Source organism: Lithobates pipiens, unplaced genomic scaffold (assembly GCF_037356315.1).
Source record: "Lithobates pipiens isolate NorthernLeopardFrog02 unplaced genomic scaffold, aLitPip1_a1.2 Scaffold_18, whole genome shotgun sequence".
NCBI classification, from domain to species: Eukaryota; Metazoa; Chordata; class Amphibia; order Anura; family Ranidae; genus Lithobates; species Lithobates pipiens.
Genome location: NW_027507758.1, coordinates 366,996,352 through 367,015,895, shown reverse-complemented (window position 1 = coordinate 367,015,895; position 19,544 = coordinate 366,996,352). Strand labels below are relative to the sequence as shown.

The window sequence follows — 19,544 nt, the reverse complement described above, 5'->3', positions numbered from 1 at the left end:
ATTCTATTACATTTTTTTTTTCTATTCTGTTCTAATCTTTTTGATTTGAATTTGAAATTGATTTAGAAATTTTGGAAGATGGTTAGTTACTTATACTTACTTATATATATCTGTCACATCAACTTTTCATACTTGCAGTGTACCAGTGCAAAAAAAACACACATCTTATTTAATTTATATTTATGGTATCAATGAAGTTGTCAGCATGCCTGATTGAAGAAGTCACAGATCTCAAGGCAAGTGAATATGCTGTATGTCATTGTCCACTTGCCAAAAGTTGTGTATTGTATTTGTCCACTTGCCACGTCACCTGCCAAAAGTTGTGTATTGTTCACTTGCCACGTCACCTGCCACAAGTTGTGTATTGTCCACTTGCCATGACACCTGCCAGGAGTGCCACATGACCTGCCACGAGTGCCACATGGCCTGACACGAGTGCCACATGGCCTGACACGAGTGCCACGTGACCTGACACTAGTGCCACGTGACTGGCCACGAGTGCCACGTGACCTGACACGAGTGCCACGTGACTTAACATGAGTGCCATGTGACCAAGTTGTGGATTGCCCACTTACCACGTCACTTGCCACCAAGCGACCCCAGATATGGGCAATATGAAAGTACTTTTCTGCAGCAGAGAATGACATTTTGCGACCCAAATTTGTGGCCACATATCTTGGGGTCACTTATAGCTAGAAACACCAAATTTGGTATGCAAACACAATAGAACTAGCACTACAACAGATACAAATTTGTGGTTTCTAGCACCAAGTGACCCCGAGATACATGGCCCTAAAGTCGCGTTGCAAAATATTTTCGAATCCAGTTGAAATAGTTTCGAATGCGGTTGAAATAATTTCGAATAATGTTGAAATCATTTTGAATTCGTTAGAAATATTTTCGAATTTGGTTGAAATATTTTCAAATGTGACCGATTTTTCGAATTCGGTAGAAAACTAAACGAAATATGAAAATTAATTTAAGGAATTTAACGAATATAACTAAACAAAATTAATTAATTAACTAATTAAAATGAAAATAAACTAAACACATTTTTTCCTTTTGCACATGTCTAGAATTAACTAAATTGATACATTTGGAGCTAAAGGTGGCAATGCTATTCCAACATTAATTTTATTAACAGTTCCTTGAGTTTTAATAATGTTATGTAAATGCAGTTTTGTGCCTACAGTGCTTAGTATACATGTGTAAATAGGTATATGTTCCTCCTAATGGCTGTGGTAATTTTCTGTCTACTTTGTAGTACCTGAAATTGTGAAGAACCTGAACACAGAGCTTATCACCACCACTTCTATATCTCTGAGCTGGGACAAACCAGATGGAAATGCCAGCTTTTATTTCATTCAGATCCTGGGAGAGCCAGCTTTCAATAAGAATGTAACTACAACTTCTGACATTATTGAAGGCCTGACACCTGGAAATTATTACACCTTCCTTGTCTCTACCGTTGTTGATAATATCCACAGCAACCGCTCAGTAAAAGCTAAATATACAAGTGAGTATCAAGCTTTATGCGGGCCACACAAATATCAACTTTAGTAGAACTTCTGATTAGGCCTGATACCTGGAAATTATTACACCTTCCTGATCTCTGCTCTTGATGATAATGTTGATAGTACGGTATGTAAAAAAAAACTGTGAACATTTTTATTTATTTATTCATATTCCAAAAAATTGTGACAAAAAATTACAACTTCAAAAACTTGCCATGCCTCTTACTAAATAGCTTGGACTGTCTATTTTCCAAAAAGGGGTCATTTGTTTTTGTTTTTTTTTGTACTGTCCTGTCATTTTAGAATTTTAAGAAACTAGAAGACAGTCAGTAAATCAGCACTGATCAATTTTCAAAAATATATTATAGTTTGAATACCCTATAACTAAATAAACTAAATAATATACACTGATTTGGGTTATTCTTACAAAAAAAATACATTTTGGTATAAATTCATCAAGAAAGGTTATTCATTTGCAAAATTCTATAACTGAAATGCAGAAAACTTTTTTATTTTTTTCCAAAAATATTGTTTTTTTTTTTTCAATTATTTAGCAAGAAAATATAAAAAAAACCCACTGGTGATTAAATACCACCAATAGAAAGCTCTATTTGTGTGAAAAAAATTATATACATTTAATTTGGCTACATTGTTGCATGACTGAACACTTGCCAATTGAAGCAGCACAGTGCTGAATGACAGTAAATCAGCACTGATCAATTTTCAAAAATATATTATAGTTTGAAGACCCTATAACTAAACAAACTAAATAATATACACTGATTTGGGTTTACTTTTTTATTTTTTTCAAAAATATTGGTATTTTTTTTTCAATTATTTAGCAAGAAAATATATAATAAAAAACCCACTGGTGATTAAATACCACCATTAGAAAGCTCTATTTGTGTGAAAAAAATTATATACATTTAATTTGGCTACATTGTTGCATGAGTGAACACTTGCCAATTGAAGCAGTACAGTGCTGAATGACAGTAAATCAGCACTGATCAATTTTCAAAAATATATTATAGTTTGAAGACCCTATAACTAAATAAACTAAATAATATACACTGAGTTGGGTTATTCTTACAAAAGAATTACATTTTGGTATAAATTCATCAAGAAAGGTTATTCATTTGCAAAATTCTATAACTAAAACGCAGAAAACTTTTTTATTTTTTTCAAAAATATTGGTATTTTTTTTTCAATTATTTAGCAAGAAAATATATAAAAAAAACACTGGTGATTAAATACCACCATTAGAAAGCTCTATTTGTGTGAAAAAAATTATATACATTTAATTTGGCTACATTGTTGCATGACTGAACACTTGCCAATTGAAGCAGCACAGTGCTGAATGACAAACATGCCCTGGTCATAAAGGGGGTAAAACCTTTCAACGGTCAGTTGGTTAATATCACTTTAAACACTTGGCTCCAGAAGATTTACCCTCCCCCCTTCATCACCTGTAATTCTTTATGATACTGCATTACCTTAACTGAGAATTGCGCGGTCATGCAACACTTTACCTAAACTAAATTTATGTCCTTTTTTCCCCAGAAATAAAGCTTTCTTTGGTGGGACTATTTCACCTCAGTGGTTTTTATTTTTTGCACTATAAACTAAAAAAGACTGACAATTTTGATTAAAAATTTTATTTTTTAATTTCTGCTATAAAACACACTCAATAAAAAAAATGGAAAGAATCACATTTTGTTTTTAAATTTTGGCCGATATGTATTCTGCTATATGTTTTTGGTAAAAAAAAAAATCCCATTAAGCATATATTGATTGGCTTGCACAAAAGTTATAGCGTCTACAAACTATGGTATATGTTCTAGAATTTTTATTTATTATTTTTTTTAATACATTTTTTACTAATAATGGCAGCAATAAAGCGACTTAAAGCTGGCTTACGATATTGCGGCCAACATTCGGACACTAACTGATACTTTTGACACTGAGAACCAGTGACACTAATATAGTGGTCAGTGCTAAAATTATGCACTGTCAATGTACTAATGACACTGACTGGGAGGAGGTTAAATATCTAGGGCTTTCAAAGAGTAAAATGTGTGCCTAGCCAGTATTTTAGTGTAAACAGTGTGGTGCTTTCACTAAGGCAAGTAATGGATTTTATTGCCTGCTTTGCAGTGAAAGAAAACCCATTACTTCCCAGCTAACAGGACAGGGCTCTGCCTTGTTTACATAGGCAGGGCTCTGTCCTGTGTAAATTCTGGATGGTCAGTGGGTGTCAACGTTGACCTATTGGCCTGCACCCGTTGATCAACATCTGCTGTGTTAAATCACAGCACGGCTGGGTCACCTGCAGAGCACACATGTGCCACCTAACTGGACTGTACTGTCCTGGTATTTTAGAGCCTCAAGAAATGAGAGAGGCCTTCATTACATCAGGATTGATACATTTTTACATCATGCCCTTGTTATAAAGGAGGTAAAACCTTCCAGGTGTTAATATCACTTTAAGCAGCTTGATAAATCAGAGATATTGGTACGTACCATGCTAGAACACTGAAAACATTTTGTTACTAGACTCATCATTAAAGCATTTGTTAACCTAAAAAAAATGTTGATCCTGTTCCGTTAAAGCATGTTATACAGGATAGTACTTGTGCTGTGTAATTTGGCCCTATGTAACCCCTAAAGAACCTCGCTGCACCTGCCTGGCTGTGTCCTCCCCTCTGTAAATTGACTACGGTTTATCATGGCTGCTGAACCCTGACACTGTGGTCAGTTTACGTCCCTCCATCATCCGCAGCTCTGCTGTCCTCCTCTGTCCTCTCTTCCCCCTCCCTCCCTGCTTGTCTGCTGCTGTGCAGTGCCCACCCCCTCTCCTCTTGGTGCTGAAGTTTCATTTAAACTTTATACCATCCTGTCTGTTTAACAATCCTATGTGCCCCGTGTCTGTGTTTTTATAAAAATAAGCCGTTCTTTACCAGTTTTCAGAGCACCGATCGCTACTCATGTGCCACCTCTCTCCTCCTCTCCTTCACCTCCCCTCCTGACTAATGTCAGTGAGTAATCCTCAGCAGCCGTCTGATGGGGAAAGGAGAGAGTCAGCAGGTCAGGTTAGCGGCGATCGGCGCTCTGAAAACTGGTAAAGAAACGGCTTAGTTTTATAAAACACTGACAAGGGGACATAGGATTATTAACCACTTCAATACTAGCCACTTTCACGCCCTCCTTCCCAGACCAATTTTCAGCGCTGTCACACTTTGAATGAACATTGTACCCAAATTATATTTTTATTCTTTTTTTTTTTTCACACAAATGGAATTTTTTTGGGTGGTATCTAATCACAGCTGGGGTTTTTATTTTTTATGCTACAAATAAAAAAAGACCAAAATTTTTAAAAATATATAAAAACAGCATTTTTGCCTGGATGGTGGAAGTCAGCAGAGCTTCTGCTCATTTACTAAGCTCTGGAACAAATTGCACTTGCAGAGTGCAACTGCACTTTGCAAAGTGCACAGCCTATTTCCCTTTAGTAAATCAACCCATATAACTTTCACACAGACTAAATAATAAAAAGGGATTTGGGTTATTTTTTACCAAATATATGTAGCAGACTACATTTTTGGTCTAAAGTTACTGTATAACGAAAGATTATTTGTTTGCATCATTTTATAACAGAAACACATGTTTTTTTTTTTTTTTAATAGATTATTTCTACAATTATGTAGTAAAAAGGAAAACCCAGTGGTGATTAAATACCACCAAAAGAATGCTCTATTTGTGTGAAAATAATTCCATACATTTTATTTGGGTACAGTGTTGCATGACTGAGCAATTGGCAGTTGAAGTGTAGTGTGGAATGATAAAAAAAATGCCCTGATCATGAAGGGATAAAAGCTTCCGCAGGTCAATCGGTTAGAAATCACTTTAGGCAGCTTGATAAATCAGAGATATTGATATGAGCCATACTAGGGCAATGAAAACATTTTGTTACTATATTCATCCCTAACTTTGATCCGTAACAGTAATAAAAAAGTTGTAGTTTATTTTTTTACCCAACCTGTAGTAATAATATCTACAAAAAAAAAATCATTGTCCAAAATGTAATAAATTCAGCAAGCTACCATCCTCGCTCCTCCGTGGAAAAGTGACTGTGAATGTTTCCCCCTTCACCATATTGATATGCCTGACTACTATTTATCTTCGTGAGTAGCCATTTGGCTGTGTGTTTTTATTATATTAAATTGTATTTTATATACTGCACTTAGTTTGGCGCACTTGTTGTCCTTTCTGCATTATATTTTCCTAGTGGTACTTCTCCTCTCAAGACAGCTGCTGCCTCTGGTGTTTGGAATTAAAACTTGTATGGACTATAATAACAATTTCCTGGACATTATTATATAATTTTCCCCTTGATCTCCCCTTCTCCTCCCCTCTTTTTATGAGAACAATTTTACGGTGATTGTTTTTCTTTCTTATCACTATTTCGTGAGTGTTTATTTGGTGTTGACAGTGATGGGGGACAGATGTTTTATGGAGACACTGAAATGTGTATAGGGGCAGGGGTATCAGTGGTGCTTGGTGTACTGTTTGTGGGGTGATCTGTAACAGCTCTCTGTGTAAAATCATCTTTACACAGAGAGCTTTCACAGATCTGCAGATTCCCCCTCTCAAGCCCCCCACCCCGCACTGAGCTCTCAATGAGATCGGTGGTTAGAACTGTCCCAGAGACACGCATCTCTGTTTACATTGTGATGGCTGTGATTGGACACAGCTGTCACATAATCAGGAGGGCCAATCACAGCACCCATATCCCAATCCCTCATGATCACAGGATGAAGCTGCAGCATGCCTCGTGGCTGTGCTGCTAGCACTCATTCTGAGGGACGTTCCTGAACATCCACTTAGAACGAGGAAAGGACTTATGTGCAGTGTCTGGGTGGGAGGTGGTTAAACAGACAGGATGGTATAAAGTGCATTAAGTGGCTTAACAACCACTTTAACTTTGCTACAAAACTGTAACAAAAAATTGCAGTTTATACTTTTACCCAAATTGTTGTAATTATATCTACAACAAAAAATAAGTGTCCAAAGCTGAATGAATTAAAATTACACATTTGGAGCTAGAGGTGGCAATGCTATTCCAACAATAATTTTTTTAACAATTCCTTACATACATTCCTCCTAATGGTTGTGGTAACTATAATTTAGTCAGTCACACCCTTGGAAATGGGTTTTTCTGCAATATCATTAAATTTTCTTTCTACTTTGTGTAGTACCTGAAATCGTGAAGAACCTGAACACGGGGCATATCAACACCACGTCTATATCTCTGAGCTGGGAGAAACCAAAAGGAAATGCCAGCTTTTATTTCATTCAGATCCTGGGAGAACCAGCTTTCAATAAGAATGTAACTATAACCTCTGATGTAATTGAAGGCCTGACACCTGGAAATTATTACACCTTCCTTGTCTCTGCTTTTGTTGATAATATCCAAGGCAACAGCTCAGTAATAGCTAACTATACAAGTGAGTATCAAGCTTTATGCAGGCCACACACATATCATGCTTTAGTAGAATTTTGCCTTCGACTTCTTATAGACTAGAAGGCATGACACCTGGAAATTAGTACACCTTCCTGGTCTCTGCTCTTGCTAAAGTGGTTGTAAACTCTGTACAACCACCTTTACCTACAGGTAAGCCTATAATAAGGCTTACCTGTAGGTACCATGAATATCTCCTAAACTTACACAATTTAGGAGATATTTACATCATCGGCACATGCGCTGTGAAGAAACGGTTCTATGTGCCATTTCTTCACTAGCGAGTGCTGCTTTCTGGCGGCTCTCGCGCGCATGGGTGGGAGTGACGTCACGCGACTCCAGCTAGTCACAGAGTCCACAAACCCGATAGGAAGAGGGGTGAACATGGACGCAGCCTGCACAGGGGACAGCGTGGGTTTCGCTTGCAGGTAAGTGTAACATAATAATGCTTTTACTTTGCAAGGAACTAAGGAGGAAGTAAAACCCATAATGTTGACAGTGTATAAAAAAAATTCTGAAAATGTTTTTTTTTATTTAATTTCATAATTTTCCCAAAAATGATGTCAAAAATGACTACTTCAAAAAACTTGCCTTGCCTCTTACTAAATACCTTGGACTGTCCACTTTCCAAAAAAGGGCCATTTGGGGGGCATTTGTACTGTCCTGGTATTTTAAAGCCTCAAGAGAGACCTTCATTACATCAGGATTGATCACATTTTAAATAAATATACTATAGTTTGTAGACTGTAACTTTCACACAGACTAAATTATATACACTAATTTGGGTTATTTTTACCAAACAAATGTAGAAAACTACATTTTGGCCTACATTTATGAAGAAAGGGTATTTGTTTGCAAAATAAATAAAAAAAACAACTGGAAGCATGTTTTCCTTTTTCAAACTTTTTGGTATTTTTTATTATTTAGTAAAAAAAAAAAACTGTGGAGAATCAATACCACCAAAAGAAAGCTCTTTTTGTATGAAAAAAAGTATATACATTTCATTTGGTTAGAGTGTTTCATGACTGAGAAATTGGCAGTTAAACTAGCACTGTGAATAGCAAAAAAATCCCTGGTCACGAAGGGGGTAAAACCTTCCAAAAGTCATGGTTAATAACACTTTAATCAACTTGATAAATCAGAGATATTGATGCGTACCATACTAGAACACTGAAAACATTTTGTTACTGGACTCATCTCTAAGTTTTCTCCATAACTTTAACAAAAAAATGTAGTTTATATTTTTTACCCAACCTGTAGTAATTATACATACAACAAAAAAAAATCAGTGTACAAAGCTAAATGAGCTAAAGTGACACATTTGGAGCTAGAGGTGGCAATGCTATTCCAACATTAATTTTATGAACAATTCCTTGAGTTTTAATAATGTTATCTAAATGCAGTTTTGTGCCTACAGTGCTTAAGTGGTTGTCAGTGGTTTTTTTTTTTTAAATAACAAACATGTCATACTTACCTCCACTGTCTAGCTCATTTTGCCCAGAGTGGCCCAGATCATCCTCTTCTGGGGTCCCTCAGTGGCTCTTGAGGTTCCTCCTCGCATCAGATAACCCCCTAGGAGAAGCACTCTCCCGGGGGGGTTTACCTTGTGTCCATAGACACGAATGTCGGACTCTGCCCCGCCCCCCAGCGACCGTGTCATTGGATTTGATTGACAGCAGCGGGAGTCAATGTCTGCGCTGCTATCAATTGATACAATCAAGAGCTGGGACCCCGTGTGGAGAGGGAGATCGCGTCTCCGACGAGGGAAATACAGGGCTCAGGTAAGTAAAGCGGGGGTGCTGGGGGGGGGGCGGTCACTGACAGAATTTGTTTTACTTTAATGCATAGGATGCATTAAGGTGAAAAAACACGAGGGTTTACAACTTCTTTAGTATACATGTGTAAAATGGCATACATTCCCTCTAATGTTTGTGATAAATATAATTTAGCCATCACTGGAAATATTTTTCTCTGCAATATCATTCAATTTTCTGTCTACTTTGTAGTACCTGAAGTCGTGAAGAACCTGAACACAGAGCTTATCACCACTACTTCAATATCTCTGAGCTGGGAGAAACCAGATGGAAATGCCAGCTTTTATTTCATTCAGATCCTGGGAGAGCCAGCTTTCAATAAGAATGTAACTACAACTTCTGACATTATTGAAGGCCTGACACCTGGAAATTATTACATCTTCTTTGTCTCTGCTTTTGTTGATAATATCCAAGGCAACAGCTCAGTAATAGCTAACTATACAAGTGAGTATCAAGCTTTATGCAGGCCACACACATATCAACCTTTAGTAGAACTTTGCCTTCAACTTTTTATAGGCTAGAAGGCCTGACACCTGGAAATGAGTACACCTTCCTGGTCTCTGCTTTTGTTAATAATGGTGACAGTGTGTAAAAAAGAAAGATTGTGAAAAAAATATAGTTTTATTTAATTTCTTCATTTTTCAAAATATTGTATAATGTATATAACCAAAAATGCCAACTTCAAAAAACTCGCCATGTCCCAGTTCTGCAAAAAACTTCTCATTAAGATGTGCAAAATAACGCAAATAGATAATATTCTTATGTCTTATGACAACCCAACATTAAAGTAGTACCCCTACTGGATATTGTACTATCAGCGAAGACCCCCCTGTCAGGAGAGCAGCCAATCGGCTCTCCTGTATTAACGCCTGTCAGTGCCCCGTCAGTGCCCCGTCAGTGCGAGTAGAAGAAAAGCCAATCCTCTACATCTAATCCTAAACAGCTCTTCCTGTTACCATGTGATCAGCTGTGATTGGACGCAGTGGATTACATGGCAAAGAGCCTCGTCATAGGCTCTTTACCTAGATCAGAGATGTGGGGTGTCAGACCGACCAACATCAATCGCCGTGCCGCACCCCCCCAGGGCGCACTCTAGCGGCTTATCCTGCTGGACGTCATATGACGTCCAGTTAGGATAACTTGACCAATTTGCAGCTGTCATTTTGTTATATGGTGGGCGAGAAGTGGTTAATGATTTAAGATTCCCGTAGATTATGGGTTAATTAAACAGACAGATTTTTGTCCTCGGTAATCTGACTGAAATTCTGGACTGAGCTGTCCATTATGAGATACGTCATTGCTGATGAGCTATCCACTTGTGTACATAAACAACAGCCTTTACACACAGTAGGAAAAAAAGTGATGAATGAATCTGATCAGGTTCAATTTACCACAGGTGAAATTTTGCTAACCCAAACTTAGAGGTTAATCCCACTGAAATATTTTTGTTAAATTCTGGAGAATAGGCAAACTACTGTCAAAAGTGCCTTTCAAGCTGGGCACTGACATTAAATACATGTACTAATGCAAATAAATAAATAAAAATTATATTGAAATTAAATAAAAATGAATAAATACATGATGGTGATGGGGGATTGAGGAGGAGGCAGACAGTGTTACAGAACAAATTTCCAGTGACAGTGTACAGTGGCAGCACATATCTGGCTGTGGAAAATATTCTTTCCTGTGACAATTAGCTTGGCTCGCATATAGCAGCAGCACTCCAGTCTGATTTATTTCTGTTAAAAAAAAACAAACATTTAGGTAGTTTTAGCAGGAGTTCATGCTTTTTCTTTGAATGGTAATAGATCAGCTTTGACCAGTAGTTTGCAGTGACTATGCCTGTTCTCACTGAGGAAAAACGTTCCTTCCCATGATCGAACTTTCTACCAACAAAACCGTGGGTTTTTCCGAAGGGTGTTGGCTCAAATTTGTCTTGCATACACACGGTCATACAAATGTTGGCCCAAAATTCTGAACGTGAGATGTACAAGACGTACAACGAGCCGAGAAAAAGGAAGTTCAGTTGCCAGCGTGGCTCCTTCTGCTTGATTCCAAGCATGCATGAACTTTTGTGCAACGGACTTGTGTACACACGATTGGACTTTCTGACAACAAAGTGAAATTGGCTGAAAATTTGAAAACCTACTCTCAAACATTTGTGGGTGGAAATTCCGACAGCAAATGTTCCATGGACAACACACATCATACACACGGTCGGACTTTCCCGACAACAAGCTCACATCGAACATTTCCTTGTGAAAAGGTCTACTAGCTTTTTTAAAAGTTCAGAGGCCATGCCGTAAATTATGGTTTAAAAAATTCTTCTGGTTAATTCTGAACATAGATTCGCTGGGACTACAAATACACAGGATTCCCCTCAAACTTATGGTAGCGGTGAACTCAAACCTCATCCTTGTCAAAAGGTCTACTAGCTGGTTTAAAAGTTCTGAGGCCATGCCGTAAATTATGGTTTAAAAAACTCTCTTGGTTTATTCTGAACATAGATTCGCTGGAACTACAAACACACAGGATTCACTTATAGTAGTGGTTGTTAGGTTGCTCGTCTTCTGTAAGTAACCCCTGGTAGCCTAGGCTAGGATTGAAGAGCGGAGGTCCCTTTCACCGGTGGACAAAACATTACACATACACGCTATTGTACGTGAATAATGAATGTGCCTATTGAAGCACACACAACAATTTTATTTAGTTTGAACAGAAGGACAGCCCTGTGGTTTAACCAATCAGGTAATTCATACATACATCGACATTTTTCTTAAACTCATGACATTATCTAAGTCAAAGGTGAAATACAGTCTTCTGATAGTTATTTCGTCATTTCAACATCTGCTGACTGACCATATTCTTGCGTAACCAGTCCTATCTTAGCTTTGTACCTCTTACCGCAGACAGATGCATCCTAATATGTCAACATCTTGCATCTTAATTCTGAACTTAGTGAAATGCACGCCTAAGCATATTATCTTAGACCTTTAACCTAGTACCGTATATCTTTTGGCAACCTTAATAAGTATTCCCTTATAATCCTTCCTTTGATCATTCTGTGATTTACATAATGATCATTCCTTTTCTAATTTAATAGCACAGGCTTCATACTCCGAACCCTTGTGCTCTTGGTTTCTATACCATACCGTTGGATCCTTAACAATGGAAGTGAGTTTCAGATCCTTCGGAGCGACCGTGTTTCCCTTTTTACATAAACATTTGATTATCTTATAACAGGCATATAAAAATAGAATGAAGAGAATCACAGTGACAATTGTCATGGCAGCATTTCGGAGCCAAGATATTAATCCCCCAAAACTAAAACTGCTCGAGAAGGGATCCCAGTTTTTTCCTATGTTCCTTGCCTCTTTCTGTAGTTTATTTACCTCTTCCCTGTGTTGAGCAATAACGTCATAGTAGTCTGGGACTTCGATGCTGGTATTATGAATCCAGGTACAGCACTCATAATCCTCAGTAGTCTCACAGAGGCCAGTAAGGGCTGCACTCATACTTTCTATAGCCAACTCATGTAGTTCTAGTTGCTTCCTAATTGCCCTAGTTTCTAGATTTAGTTTGGTTATGTCATCAGAATTTTCCTCCAGAATCTCATCAATTATGCCAGTGTAATTATTTAATCTTTTCATTAGGTCAATTCCCCACCCTGTCCAGGAAGGGAACCATGCCCAGGCCATATCTTTTTCTAAAAACAATTCTCGTTTATTACGGTGTCTAAGGGGATATCTAGGATGCATGCTGGCTTCAAGGAGGTGACTTCCCTTGTTATCCCCTAATACCCCCATGATAGGAACCAGGGCTGCAAGGTAACACCACCCCTGGGGTTTGGTTGGGATCCAGGGGTGACAGAGTTTGCCGCAGCATATATATATGGTATTTCCTAGAGCTAGGGGTCGTTTATGGAACACGTTCCTAAGAGTATCAGAAAGGCCAGAGAGCACCAGAATTGACATTAATTGGTGTATTGTAGTCTTGGTACTGGAGCTAAGAAAGTCTAAAAAGGTGGCATTTAGGGTGGGATCTGAAGTATGGAAGAAAGAAGGACTGTTAAATGATGTCATTGAAATGTTAAGTTTTGCTTGTTTGCAAACCTCGGCTCCATCTGTGGTGTTTCCCAGTCGGAAACACCAGTCTGGGAAGTGGCTTCTACCTATAATTTGGAAAGTGAGGGTTTTATTTGGACGGGTCCTAGTAACATTCGTTAGGACGATAGGGGGTGTTCCATTAAGGAGGGGGGTAAAATTCAAGGGGACTGCCATGAGAGGGATTCTAGCTGTACTGGGATGTAGCTTGCTGCAAATCCAGCATTTCTCAAAACCAGATTTTTGAGCATAGCTATATTTGAATTTTAGTAGTAACATCTTGTTAGTCAGTCCCTTAGGTGACTCATTAACGGGTACAATACTTCTACTATGTCTTTGGCCGGGGGTATTATTCATCTTAGGTGGTCCACATATCCCTTTTAATAAACCTAAATCTTCTGGATGATATATACAGTTGGCTATAAACCATGTGGGCAGGAATACAAATAGTACCAGACTACCCCAAAGGCATACAGCCTTCCCTGACACTGAAGGTAAAAACATTTCTACAAGTTCTTATGCTTGTCCTTCTTCTTCGCTATCATGTAGGGTTTCAAGGGTTAATTGTCCAATGCCTTCCTGAATCTCTTGCAGTTCCGGTCGCTGTTCGGGTGGGTCGGGTTCTCCTTCAATAGGTGGGGGGTCGGGGGTTGTGGGAAGCGGTGGGCACTTTTTCAGCCTGCTGGCGTGGATCCAGGTGTTTCCTAGGTCTGTTAACACTGCGGTCCTGGATACCTTTTCCACCTTCCATGGTCCTGAGAAAGCCGGTCCGATACTCTTTCTTTGTGCTAATTGTTTGATCAGCACTTTATCCCCAGGGATGAAGGGATGCGTTGGTTCTGTGGGAAGAGGGAAAAAAGGTGACAGAAACTTGTTCGTTTATTTCGTGGAGCATACTTACCAGATTTTTCACGTACATTTCCTGTTGGGAATAAATGTCAATATCAGTGTCTTGGTCTAATGGGGGTAATTCTATGTTTGCGGGGATAATTTTGTTCTTGCATGTGGATCTTCCCCTCTTTTGACCAAAGACCTTCAGGGTCTTTGGTCAATCCTTCCTTTGTCCAAAAATGGACATCATCTTCCGTGGCCATTGATTGCATCTGTGCTATGACAGTTTTAAAGTTAGGTGCTGCGAAGTGTTCCTTGAAAAACATTGTTGTGGGGGCAGGTGGGTTAGGGGAAAAGGCAGCAGCTCTTTTAGCTTCTCTGTCAGCAAGAGCATTCCCTTTTGAAACACGACTGCTGTCAGAGGAGTGTGCCTTTACTTTAATTATGGCTACCTTTTTTGGAAGAAGAATGGCTTGGAGGAGAGCACTAATCTGTGTGGAGTTGCCAATTATTTTGTTGTCTGCTGTTTTAAAACCTCTATTGGCCCATATCACACCAAAATCATGCACCACTCCAAAAGCATATCTACTGTCTGTGTAGACGTTCACCTCTTTACCGGTGAATAGAATGCAGGCCCTAGTGAGGGCTTCTAACTCTGCTACCTGGGCTGAAGAAGGAGGTAATGATTTTGCCTCCAGTACGATGTCTGGTAGTTGAACAACTGCATAACCGGTTAAAAAGGTGGAGTCAGAGGGACGTGAGCAGCTACCGTCAACGAAAACATCCTCTGCACCTGAGATAGGGGTGTCAGTGAGATCCGGTCTGGGACTGGTAATAGCAGCAACCTTTTCCGAACAGTCATGTATAATGTCTGGGTCATGTGGTAAACGCAACATGGAATGCAAAAGGCGCACAGCGGGGTTGCTGGCAGGCACATATTTGAGTGTGAGGTTATCAGTGTTCATCAGTGTTATCTCATAACCACTAAGTCTTTGCGAGGTCATATGTTGGGTATTCATGTTCTGAATAAGATGCGTGACTGAATGAGTGGTATAGAGAGTCAATGGGTGACCTAGCACTAATTTGTTTGCATCTTGTACAGCCATTGCACAGGCAGCAAGATTTTGGAGACAGAATGGCATTCCCTGTACTTGGATGGGGAGTTTTTTTTTTTTTGATAGATATGAGACAGGGCGATACCCTGATCCATGTTGTTGTGTTAGCACGGCGGCAAAAGAGCTTCCTGAAACTACACAGTACAGCTGAAAAGCTTTACCATAGTCTACCAATCCCAGGGCGGGAGCATTTGACAGACTGTTTAATAGAGCTTGAAAAGCTTGTAGTCTGTCTTCAGTCCAATCTATTAATTTAGGGGCTGTCGAGCCAGTAGCCTCTCTTAGGATACTATCATAATGAGAACAGTCAGGGATCCATTGGCGGCAATATACAATTGCACCCAAAAATGAGAGTAGGGCGGCCTTGTCTTTTGGGGGACTGAGAGCTCGAAGGGCTGCGGCACGTTTGGGGGACACTAGCCTTGTCCCTTCCTTTAGAATGCACCCTAGGTATTCTACCTGTGGCTGGCACCATTGTATTTTCTTCCTTGAGGCTAGATGCCCGGCGTGAGCTAGGTGTTGTAACAGTGATGTTGAATCGACCGCACAATCTTCAGCAGTTTGACTGCACAGGAGCAAGTCGTCCACATACTGTATCAGTACCGACCCTCGCTCAGATGTCCAAGACTTGACAGTCTCGTTGAGTACCATAGAGAAGGCGGCTGGACTGTCTACATACCCTTGCCAGGTTAGTTGGCCCCCGGCCCAGGAGAAAGCAAACATAGGTTGGGCTTCCTCTGCAATGGGAATGCTAAAGAAAGCATTCGCTAAATCAATTACTGTGTAGCATAGAGAGTCTGCCGGTATGCATGAGAAAATAAAAGTGATGTCTGAGACTAGGGGTGGGAGGGGAATCACTTGTTTGTTTACTGCTCTGAGGTCTTGGACGAGTCTCCACTCGCCACTGGCCTTCTTTACAGGGTAAATGGGCGTGTTCCAGGGACTGATGATTGGTCTCAGGATACCTTTTGATATGTAATCATTAATTTGAGGGGAGATGCCTTTGACTTTCTCTGGGGGTAGGGGATACTGTTTTTAATATTGTATCCCTGCATCTGACCGCATTTGGGGTGCATATGGTGTGCAATTAATAAAGCCCACACTACCTTTGTTTTCTGCCCAGATTGTGTGATGGTCAAGGGAGGAAGGTATCATTAGAAAGAAACTCCTGTGTGCATGTCTTTTTGGGAACCCTCTGTGTGCATGTCGCTTAGGGCCATGTAAGTCACATAATGGTGAACTAGCGGTAAGGGAACCTTCTTTATTAAACTTAATGGTAATACACAGTTGTGCCAAGAGGTCCCGTCCCATAAGGGGCACAGGGCATGAGGACAAGACGGCAAAAGTTTGGGTACATAATTTCTGTCCTTCTGGAGTGGCTACAGTCAGTGGTGGAGTGATGGGATGGGTGACAGGTGTCCCATTAATACCAACAGAGTTTCCCTCGGTGCATTATTTGTGGCTGTGTAGGATATTGGGGTAGTGGTTGACGAGGGTTCTGGTATGGCAGATAACGGGGATACTGTGGGCGGGTCTGGGGGTTAAATCCCCTGCCTCTGCCTCTTGCTCTAATCTGTCCAGTCCTATAAGAGCACTGGGATTTCCAATGTCCTTGCTGTCCACAATTGCCTATATTTTCCAAGGCATTTGTTCCATGCACAGAAACAATCCTTCATGTATTGTGGGTCAGCCCCTTTGCAGGGAGGATAAGAATGCTTATGTACCTGACAAATTTTACTGACTTCTTGCCAGTCTTCCTCTGAACAAGGACCTTGGGGTCCTGGGTCATGGATTCCCAATTGGTGACACCTTTCTCGGACTTGTGTCCAAAATGGTTCTACCTGGGGGCCAGGGATCATATTACTGACAAATTCATAGGGTGATGGGGTGGCCATAGCTTGGGTTGCTGCAGTATTCCCCATCTAGTAGTCTGGGCAGTGTGTGTCTAGTGGCAGGACACAGGTGATAACACCCGGTTTGTCCAACAATCCGGTCTCTGGTCTGGGAGTAGGATCCCTGATCTTTTTTGGGGCAGATGGACTTATATAAAACTATGAAGATTTACCCTTAATATACGATGAAGGGTAAATTTTTCCTGGTGGCGGTATTTACCCCTCTTACACCAAGTCTGCAAGAGAACCCCCCTGGTCTGGTGGTCAGTCAAATCCACTTGTCATCTATTCTTAGGAAGAGTAGACCTAACGTGCAATGGGGGCAGGCGGATGCTATGTCACTACAAGAGGGCTCCTCATATTCTGCACTCATTTAAACAACAACAATTATTTTCCTTATACTCTATATTAAAACTTATACTCTATATACTTACACGTGTACCCAGAGAGAAACAGACATATTCTTAATATACTTTAAGACATGACATAACCGTATTGCAATACATTTATCAATTTATAGTGCACTTTTTTTAAAAAAATTTCAAATGGGCGTCCACTCCACCAATCCCTTTGTCACGGGCGTAATCTACTACTTCCCGTGTTAAAAATACTATCACCAATAGTTTTAAGTCAGACCAACCTAGTCGGACTCCCCTAAACCTATAAATTCCTTGCGAGCCCTTTTAACCTCCCGAGGGACCAGCCTAGTCCATCGCGAAGGCACAGTTACTTCTTTTAATTTTAAACTAAGTTCGTAGCGGCCGCCCGGACAGAGTAAGTGTTTACACCATTCACCAATCAGGTAAAAAAGAGTAAAGTGACTTACCTGTCGCAAGACGAGACGAACCCCACTTCTGGTACCAAAACTGTTAGGTTGCTCGTCTTCTGTAAGTAACCCCTGGTAGCCTAGGCTAGGATTGAAGAGCGGAGGTCCCTTTCACCGGTGGACAAAACATTACACATACACGCTATTGTACGTGAATAATGAATGTGCCTATTGAAGCACACACAACAATTTTATTTAGTTTGAACAGAAGGACAGCCCTGTGGTTTAACCAATCAGGTAATTCATACATACATCGACATTTTTCTTAAACTCATGACATTATCTAAGTCAAAGGTGAAATACAGTCTTCTGATAGTTATTTCGTCATTTCAACATCTGCTGACTGACCATATTCTTGCGTAACCAGTCCTATCTTAGCTTTGTACCTCTTACCGCAGACAGATGCATCCTAATATGTCAACATCTTGCATCTTAATTCTGAACTTAGTGAAATGCACGCCTAAGCATATTATCTTAGACCTTTAACCTAGTACCGTATATCTTTTGGCAACCTTAATAAGTATTCCCTTATAGTGGTGAACTCAGACCTCATCCTTGTGAAAAGGTCTACTAGCTGGTTTAAAAGGAAAAAAGCTGAATATTATGCAACATGCTGTATTTGTCTCGGGAAAAAGAAGTCCTATGCATGAATGGTTTTGTATTTATAATTAATTGTGGTGTTCCATTGTAAAAACATACAATACTATTTTATTAAATGTCATCTAATTTTGTTTAAAAGCAATAGTGCATTTGTAAAGCTTGAATCAAACTGTGTTTATTGTAATTTACTCTAATGTAATTTTCTTTCAGAACCTAATCCTGTAACTGCTCTAAAAGCCTCTAAGATAAACAGTGCAATAAACCTGAGCTGGCAGGCTCCTTCTATAGGCTTCACATCTTCGTATGAGGTTACGGTATACAACACTACAACATCCTGGAGTTTCAGGACTACAGTAGAATCAGCACAAATCACTGAGCTGATTAGGGGGAACCTGTACACAGTGAGCGTCTGTACAGTTGCTGGCAGTAATACATTAGGAGCTTGTAGTGAGATTTTGGTAATAGGTAAGTTGGTAAATGTTATATCAAACAAAATAATTTAATGTACCACTGTTGTTTTAATTTTAGAAATATGGCTGCTTGAAGAGTGACCAAATTTAGTACTCATTTCAGTTGAATAATAAAAGTTGTGTATAAAAAAAACATATCTTATTTAGAACACAAATCAGATGATTGTTGTATTTCACAGTTCTGACTCACTTATCTTTCTTAAGTGGGCTGTAAAAGATTCAAGCGTTTGGACATTAATTAACGGACACAATGGTGTCTTGTCATCCTAAGAAAGAATAGTATGTTCTGCAAAGAAGCTTTTCAAACATAGACACTTTTCCACCAATACCCCATAGGCCAGATAGATAAATATTACCAGTCATGTATGATTTATACAAAAATCATTCTTTATACATCTGTTGTAATCTTTAGATCGCTTTCCAGTATGCATGCTTAAATTCTGCAAGTGAAAATGGCTGGAATGCTAAAATATTGATTCAATGACACTATACTAATCCATCTGAAAAACAGAGACACACTATTAAAATATAACTAAAGGCATTTTTTTTTTTTGTTTTGGATAGAGTGGAGAGGGATTTAAACACCTATTACTGTAGTTTTTTGATGTTTAGAGTTTGGAAAAAGGGTTAGAATAGGACTTTAAAGTATAAACATGTGTTTTTTGTGTTTTGGATAGCGTGGAGAGGGATTAAAACACCTGTCTGATTTGTATTGCTGTCTGTATCCCTGTTATTGTGATTTACCCTCTCTATTTAACCTGTTTACCATTGAAAGTGAAAGTAAGAGAAAATCCCAAATTTTGGATTATCCTCGGAAAAATAATAGAAGAAAATTTTCCATTGGGGATACTAGATTGGGTG

The 19,544-nt window shown here is 39.3% G+C and overlaps 1 protein-coding gene across 4 annotated transcripts in view; it reads left to right on the top strand.

The window, feature by feature from the left end:
• The window catches only part of LOC143988218 (titin-like), a 171,306-nt gene that overhangs the window by 56,069 nt on the left and 95,693 nt on the right, over positions 1-19,544 (top strand). For all 4 annotated transcript variants that reach the window (XM_077487613.1, XM_077487614.1, XM_077487615.1 and 1 more), the window contains 4 exons: positions 1,265-1,516; positions 6,767-7,018; positions 9,039-9,290; positions 18,424-18,678. In XM_077487613.1, coding sequence (XP_077343739.1) covers positions 1,265-1,516; positions 6,767-7,018; positions 9,039-9,290; positions 18,424-18,678 — 1,011 coding nt within the window. The remainder of the gene's footprint in view (positions 1-1,264; positions 1,517-6,766; positions 7,019-9,038; positions 9,291-18,423; positions 18,679-19,544) is intronic.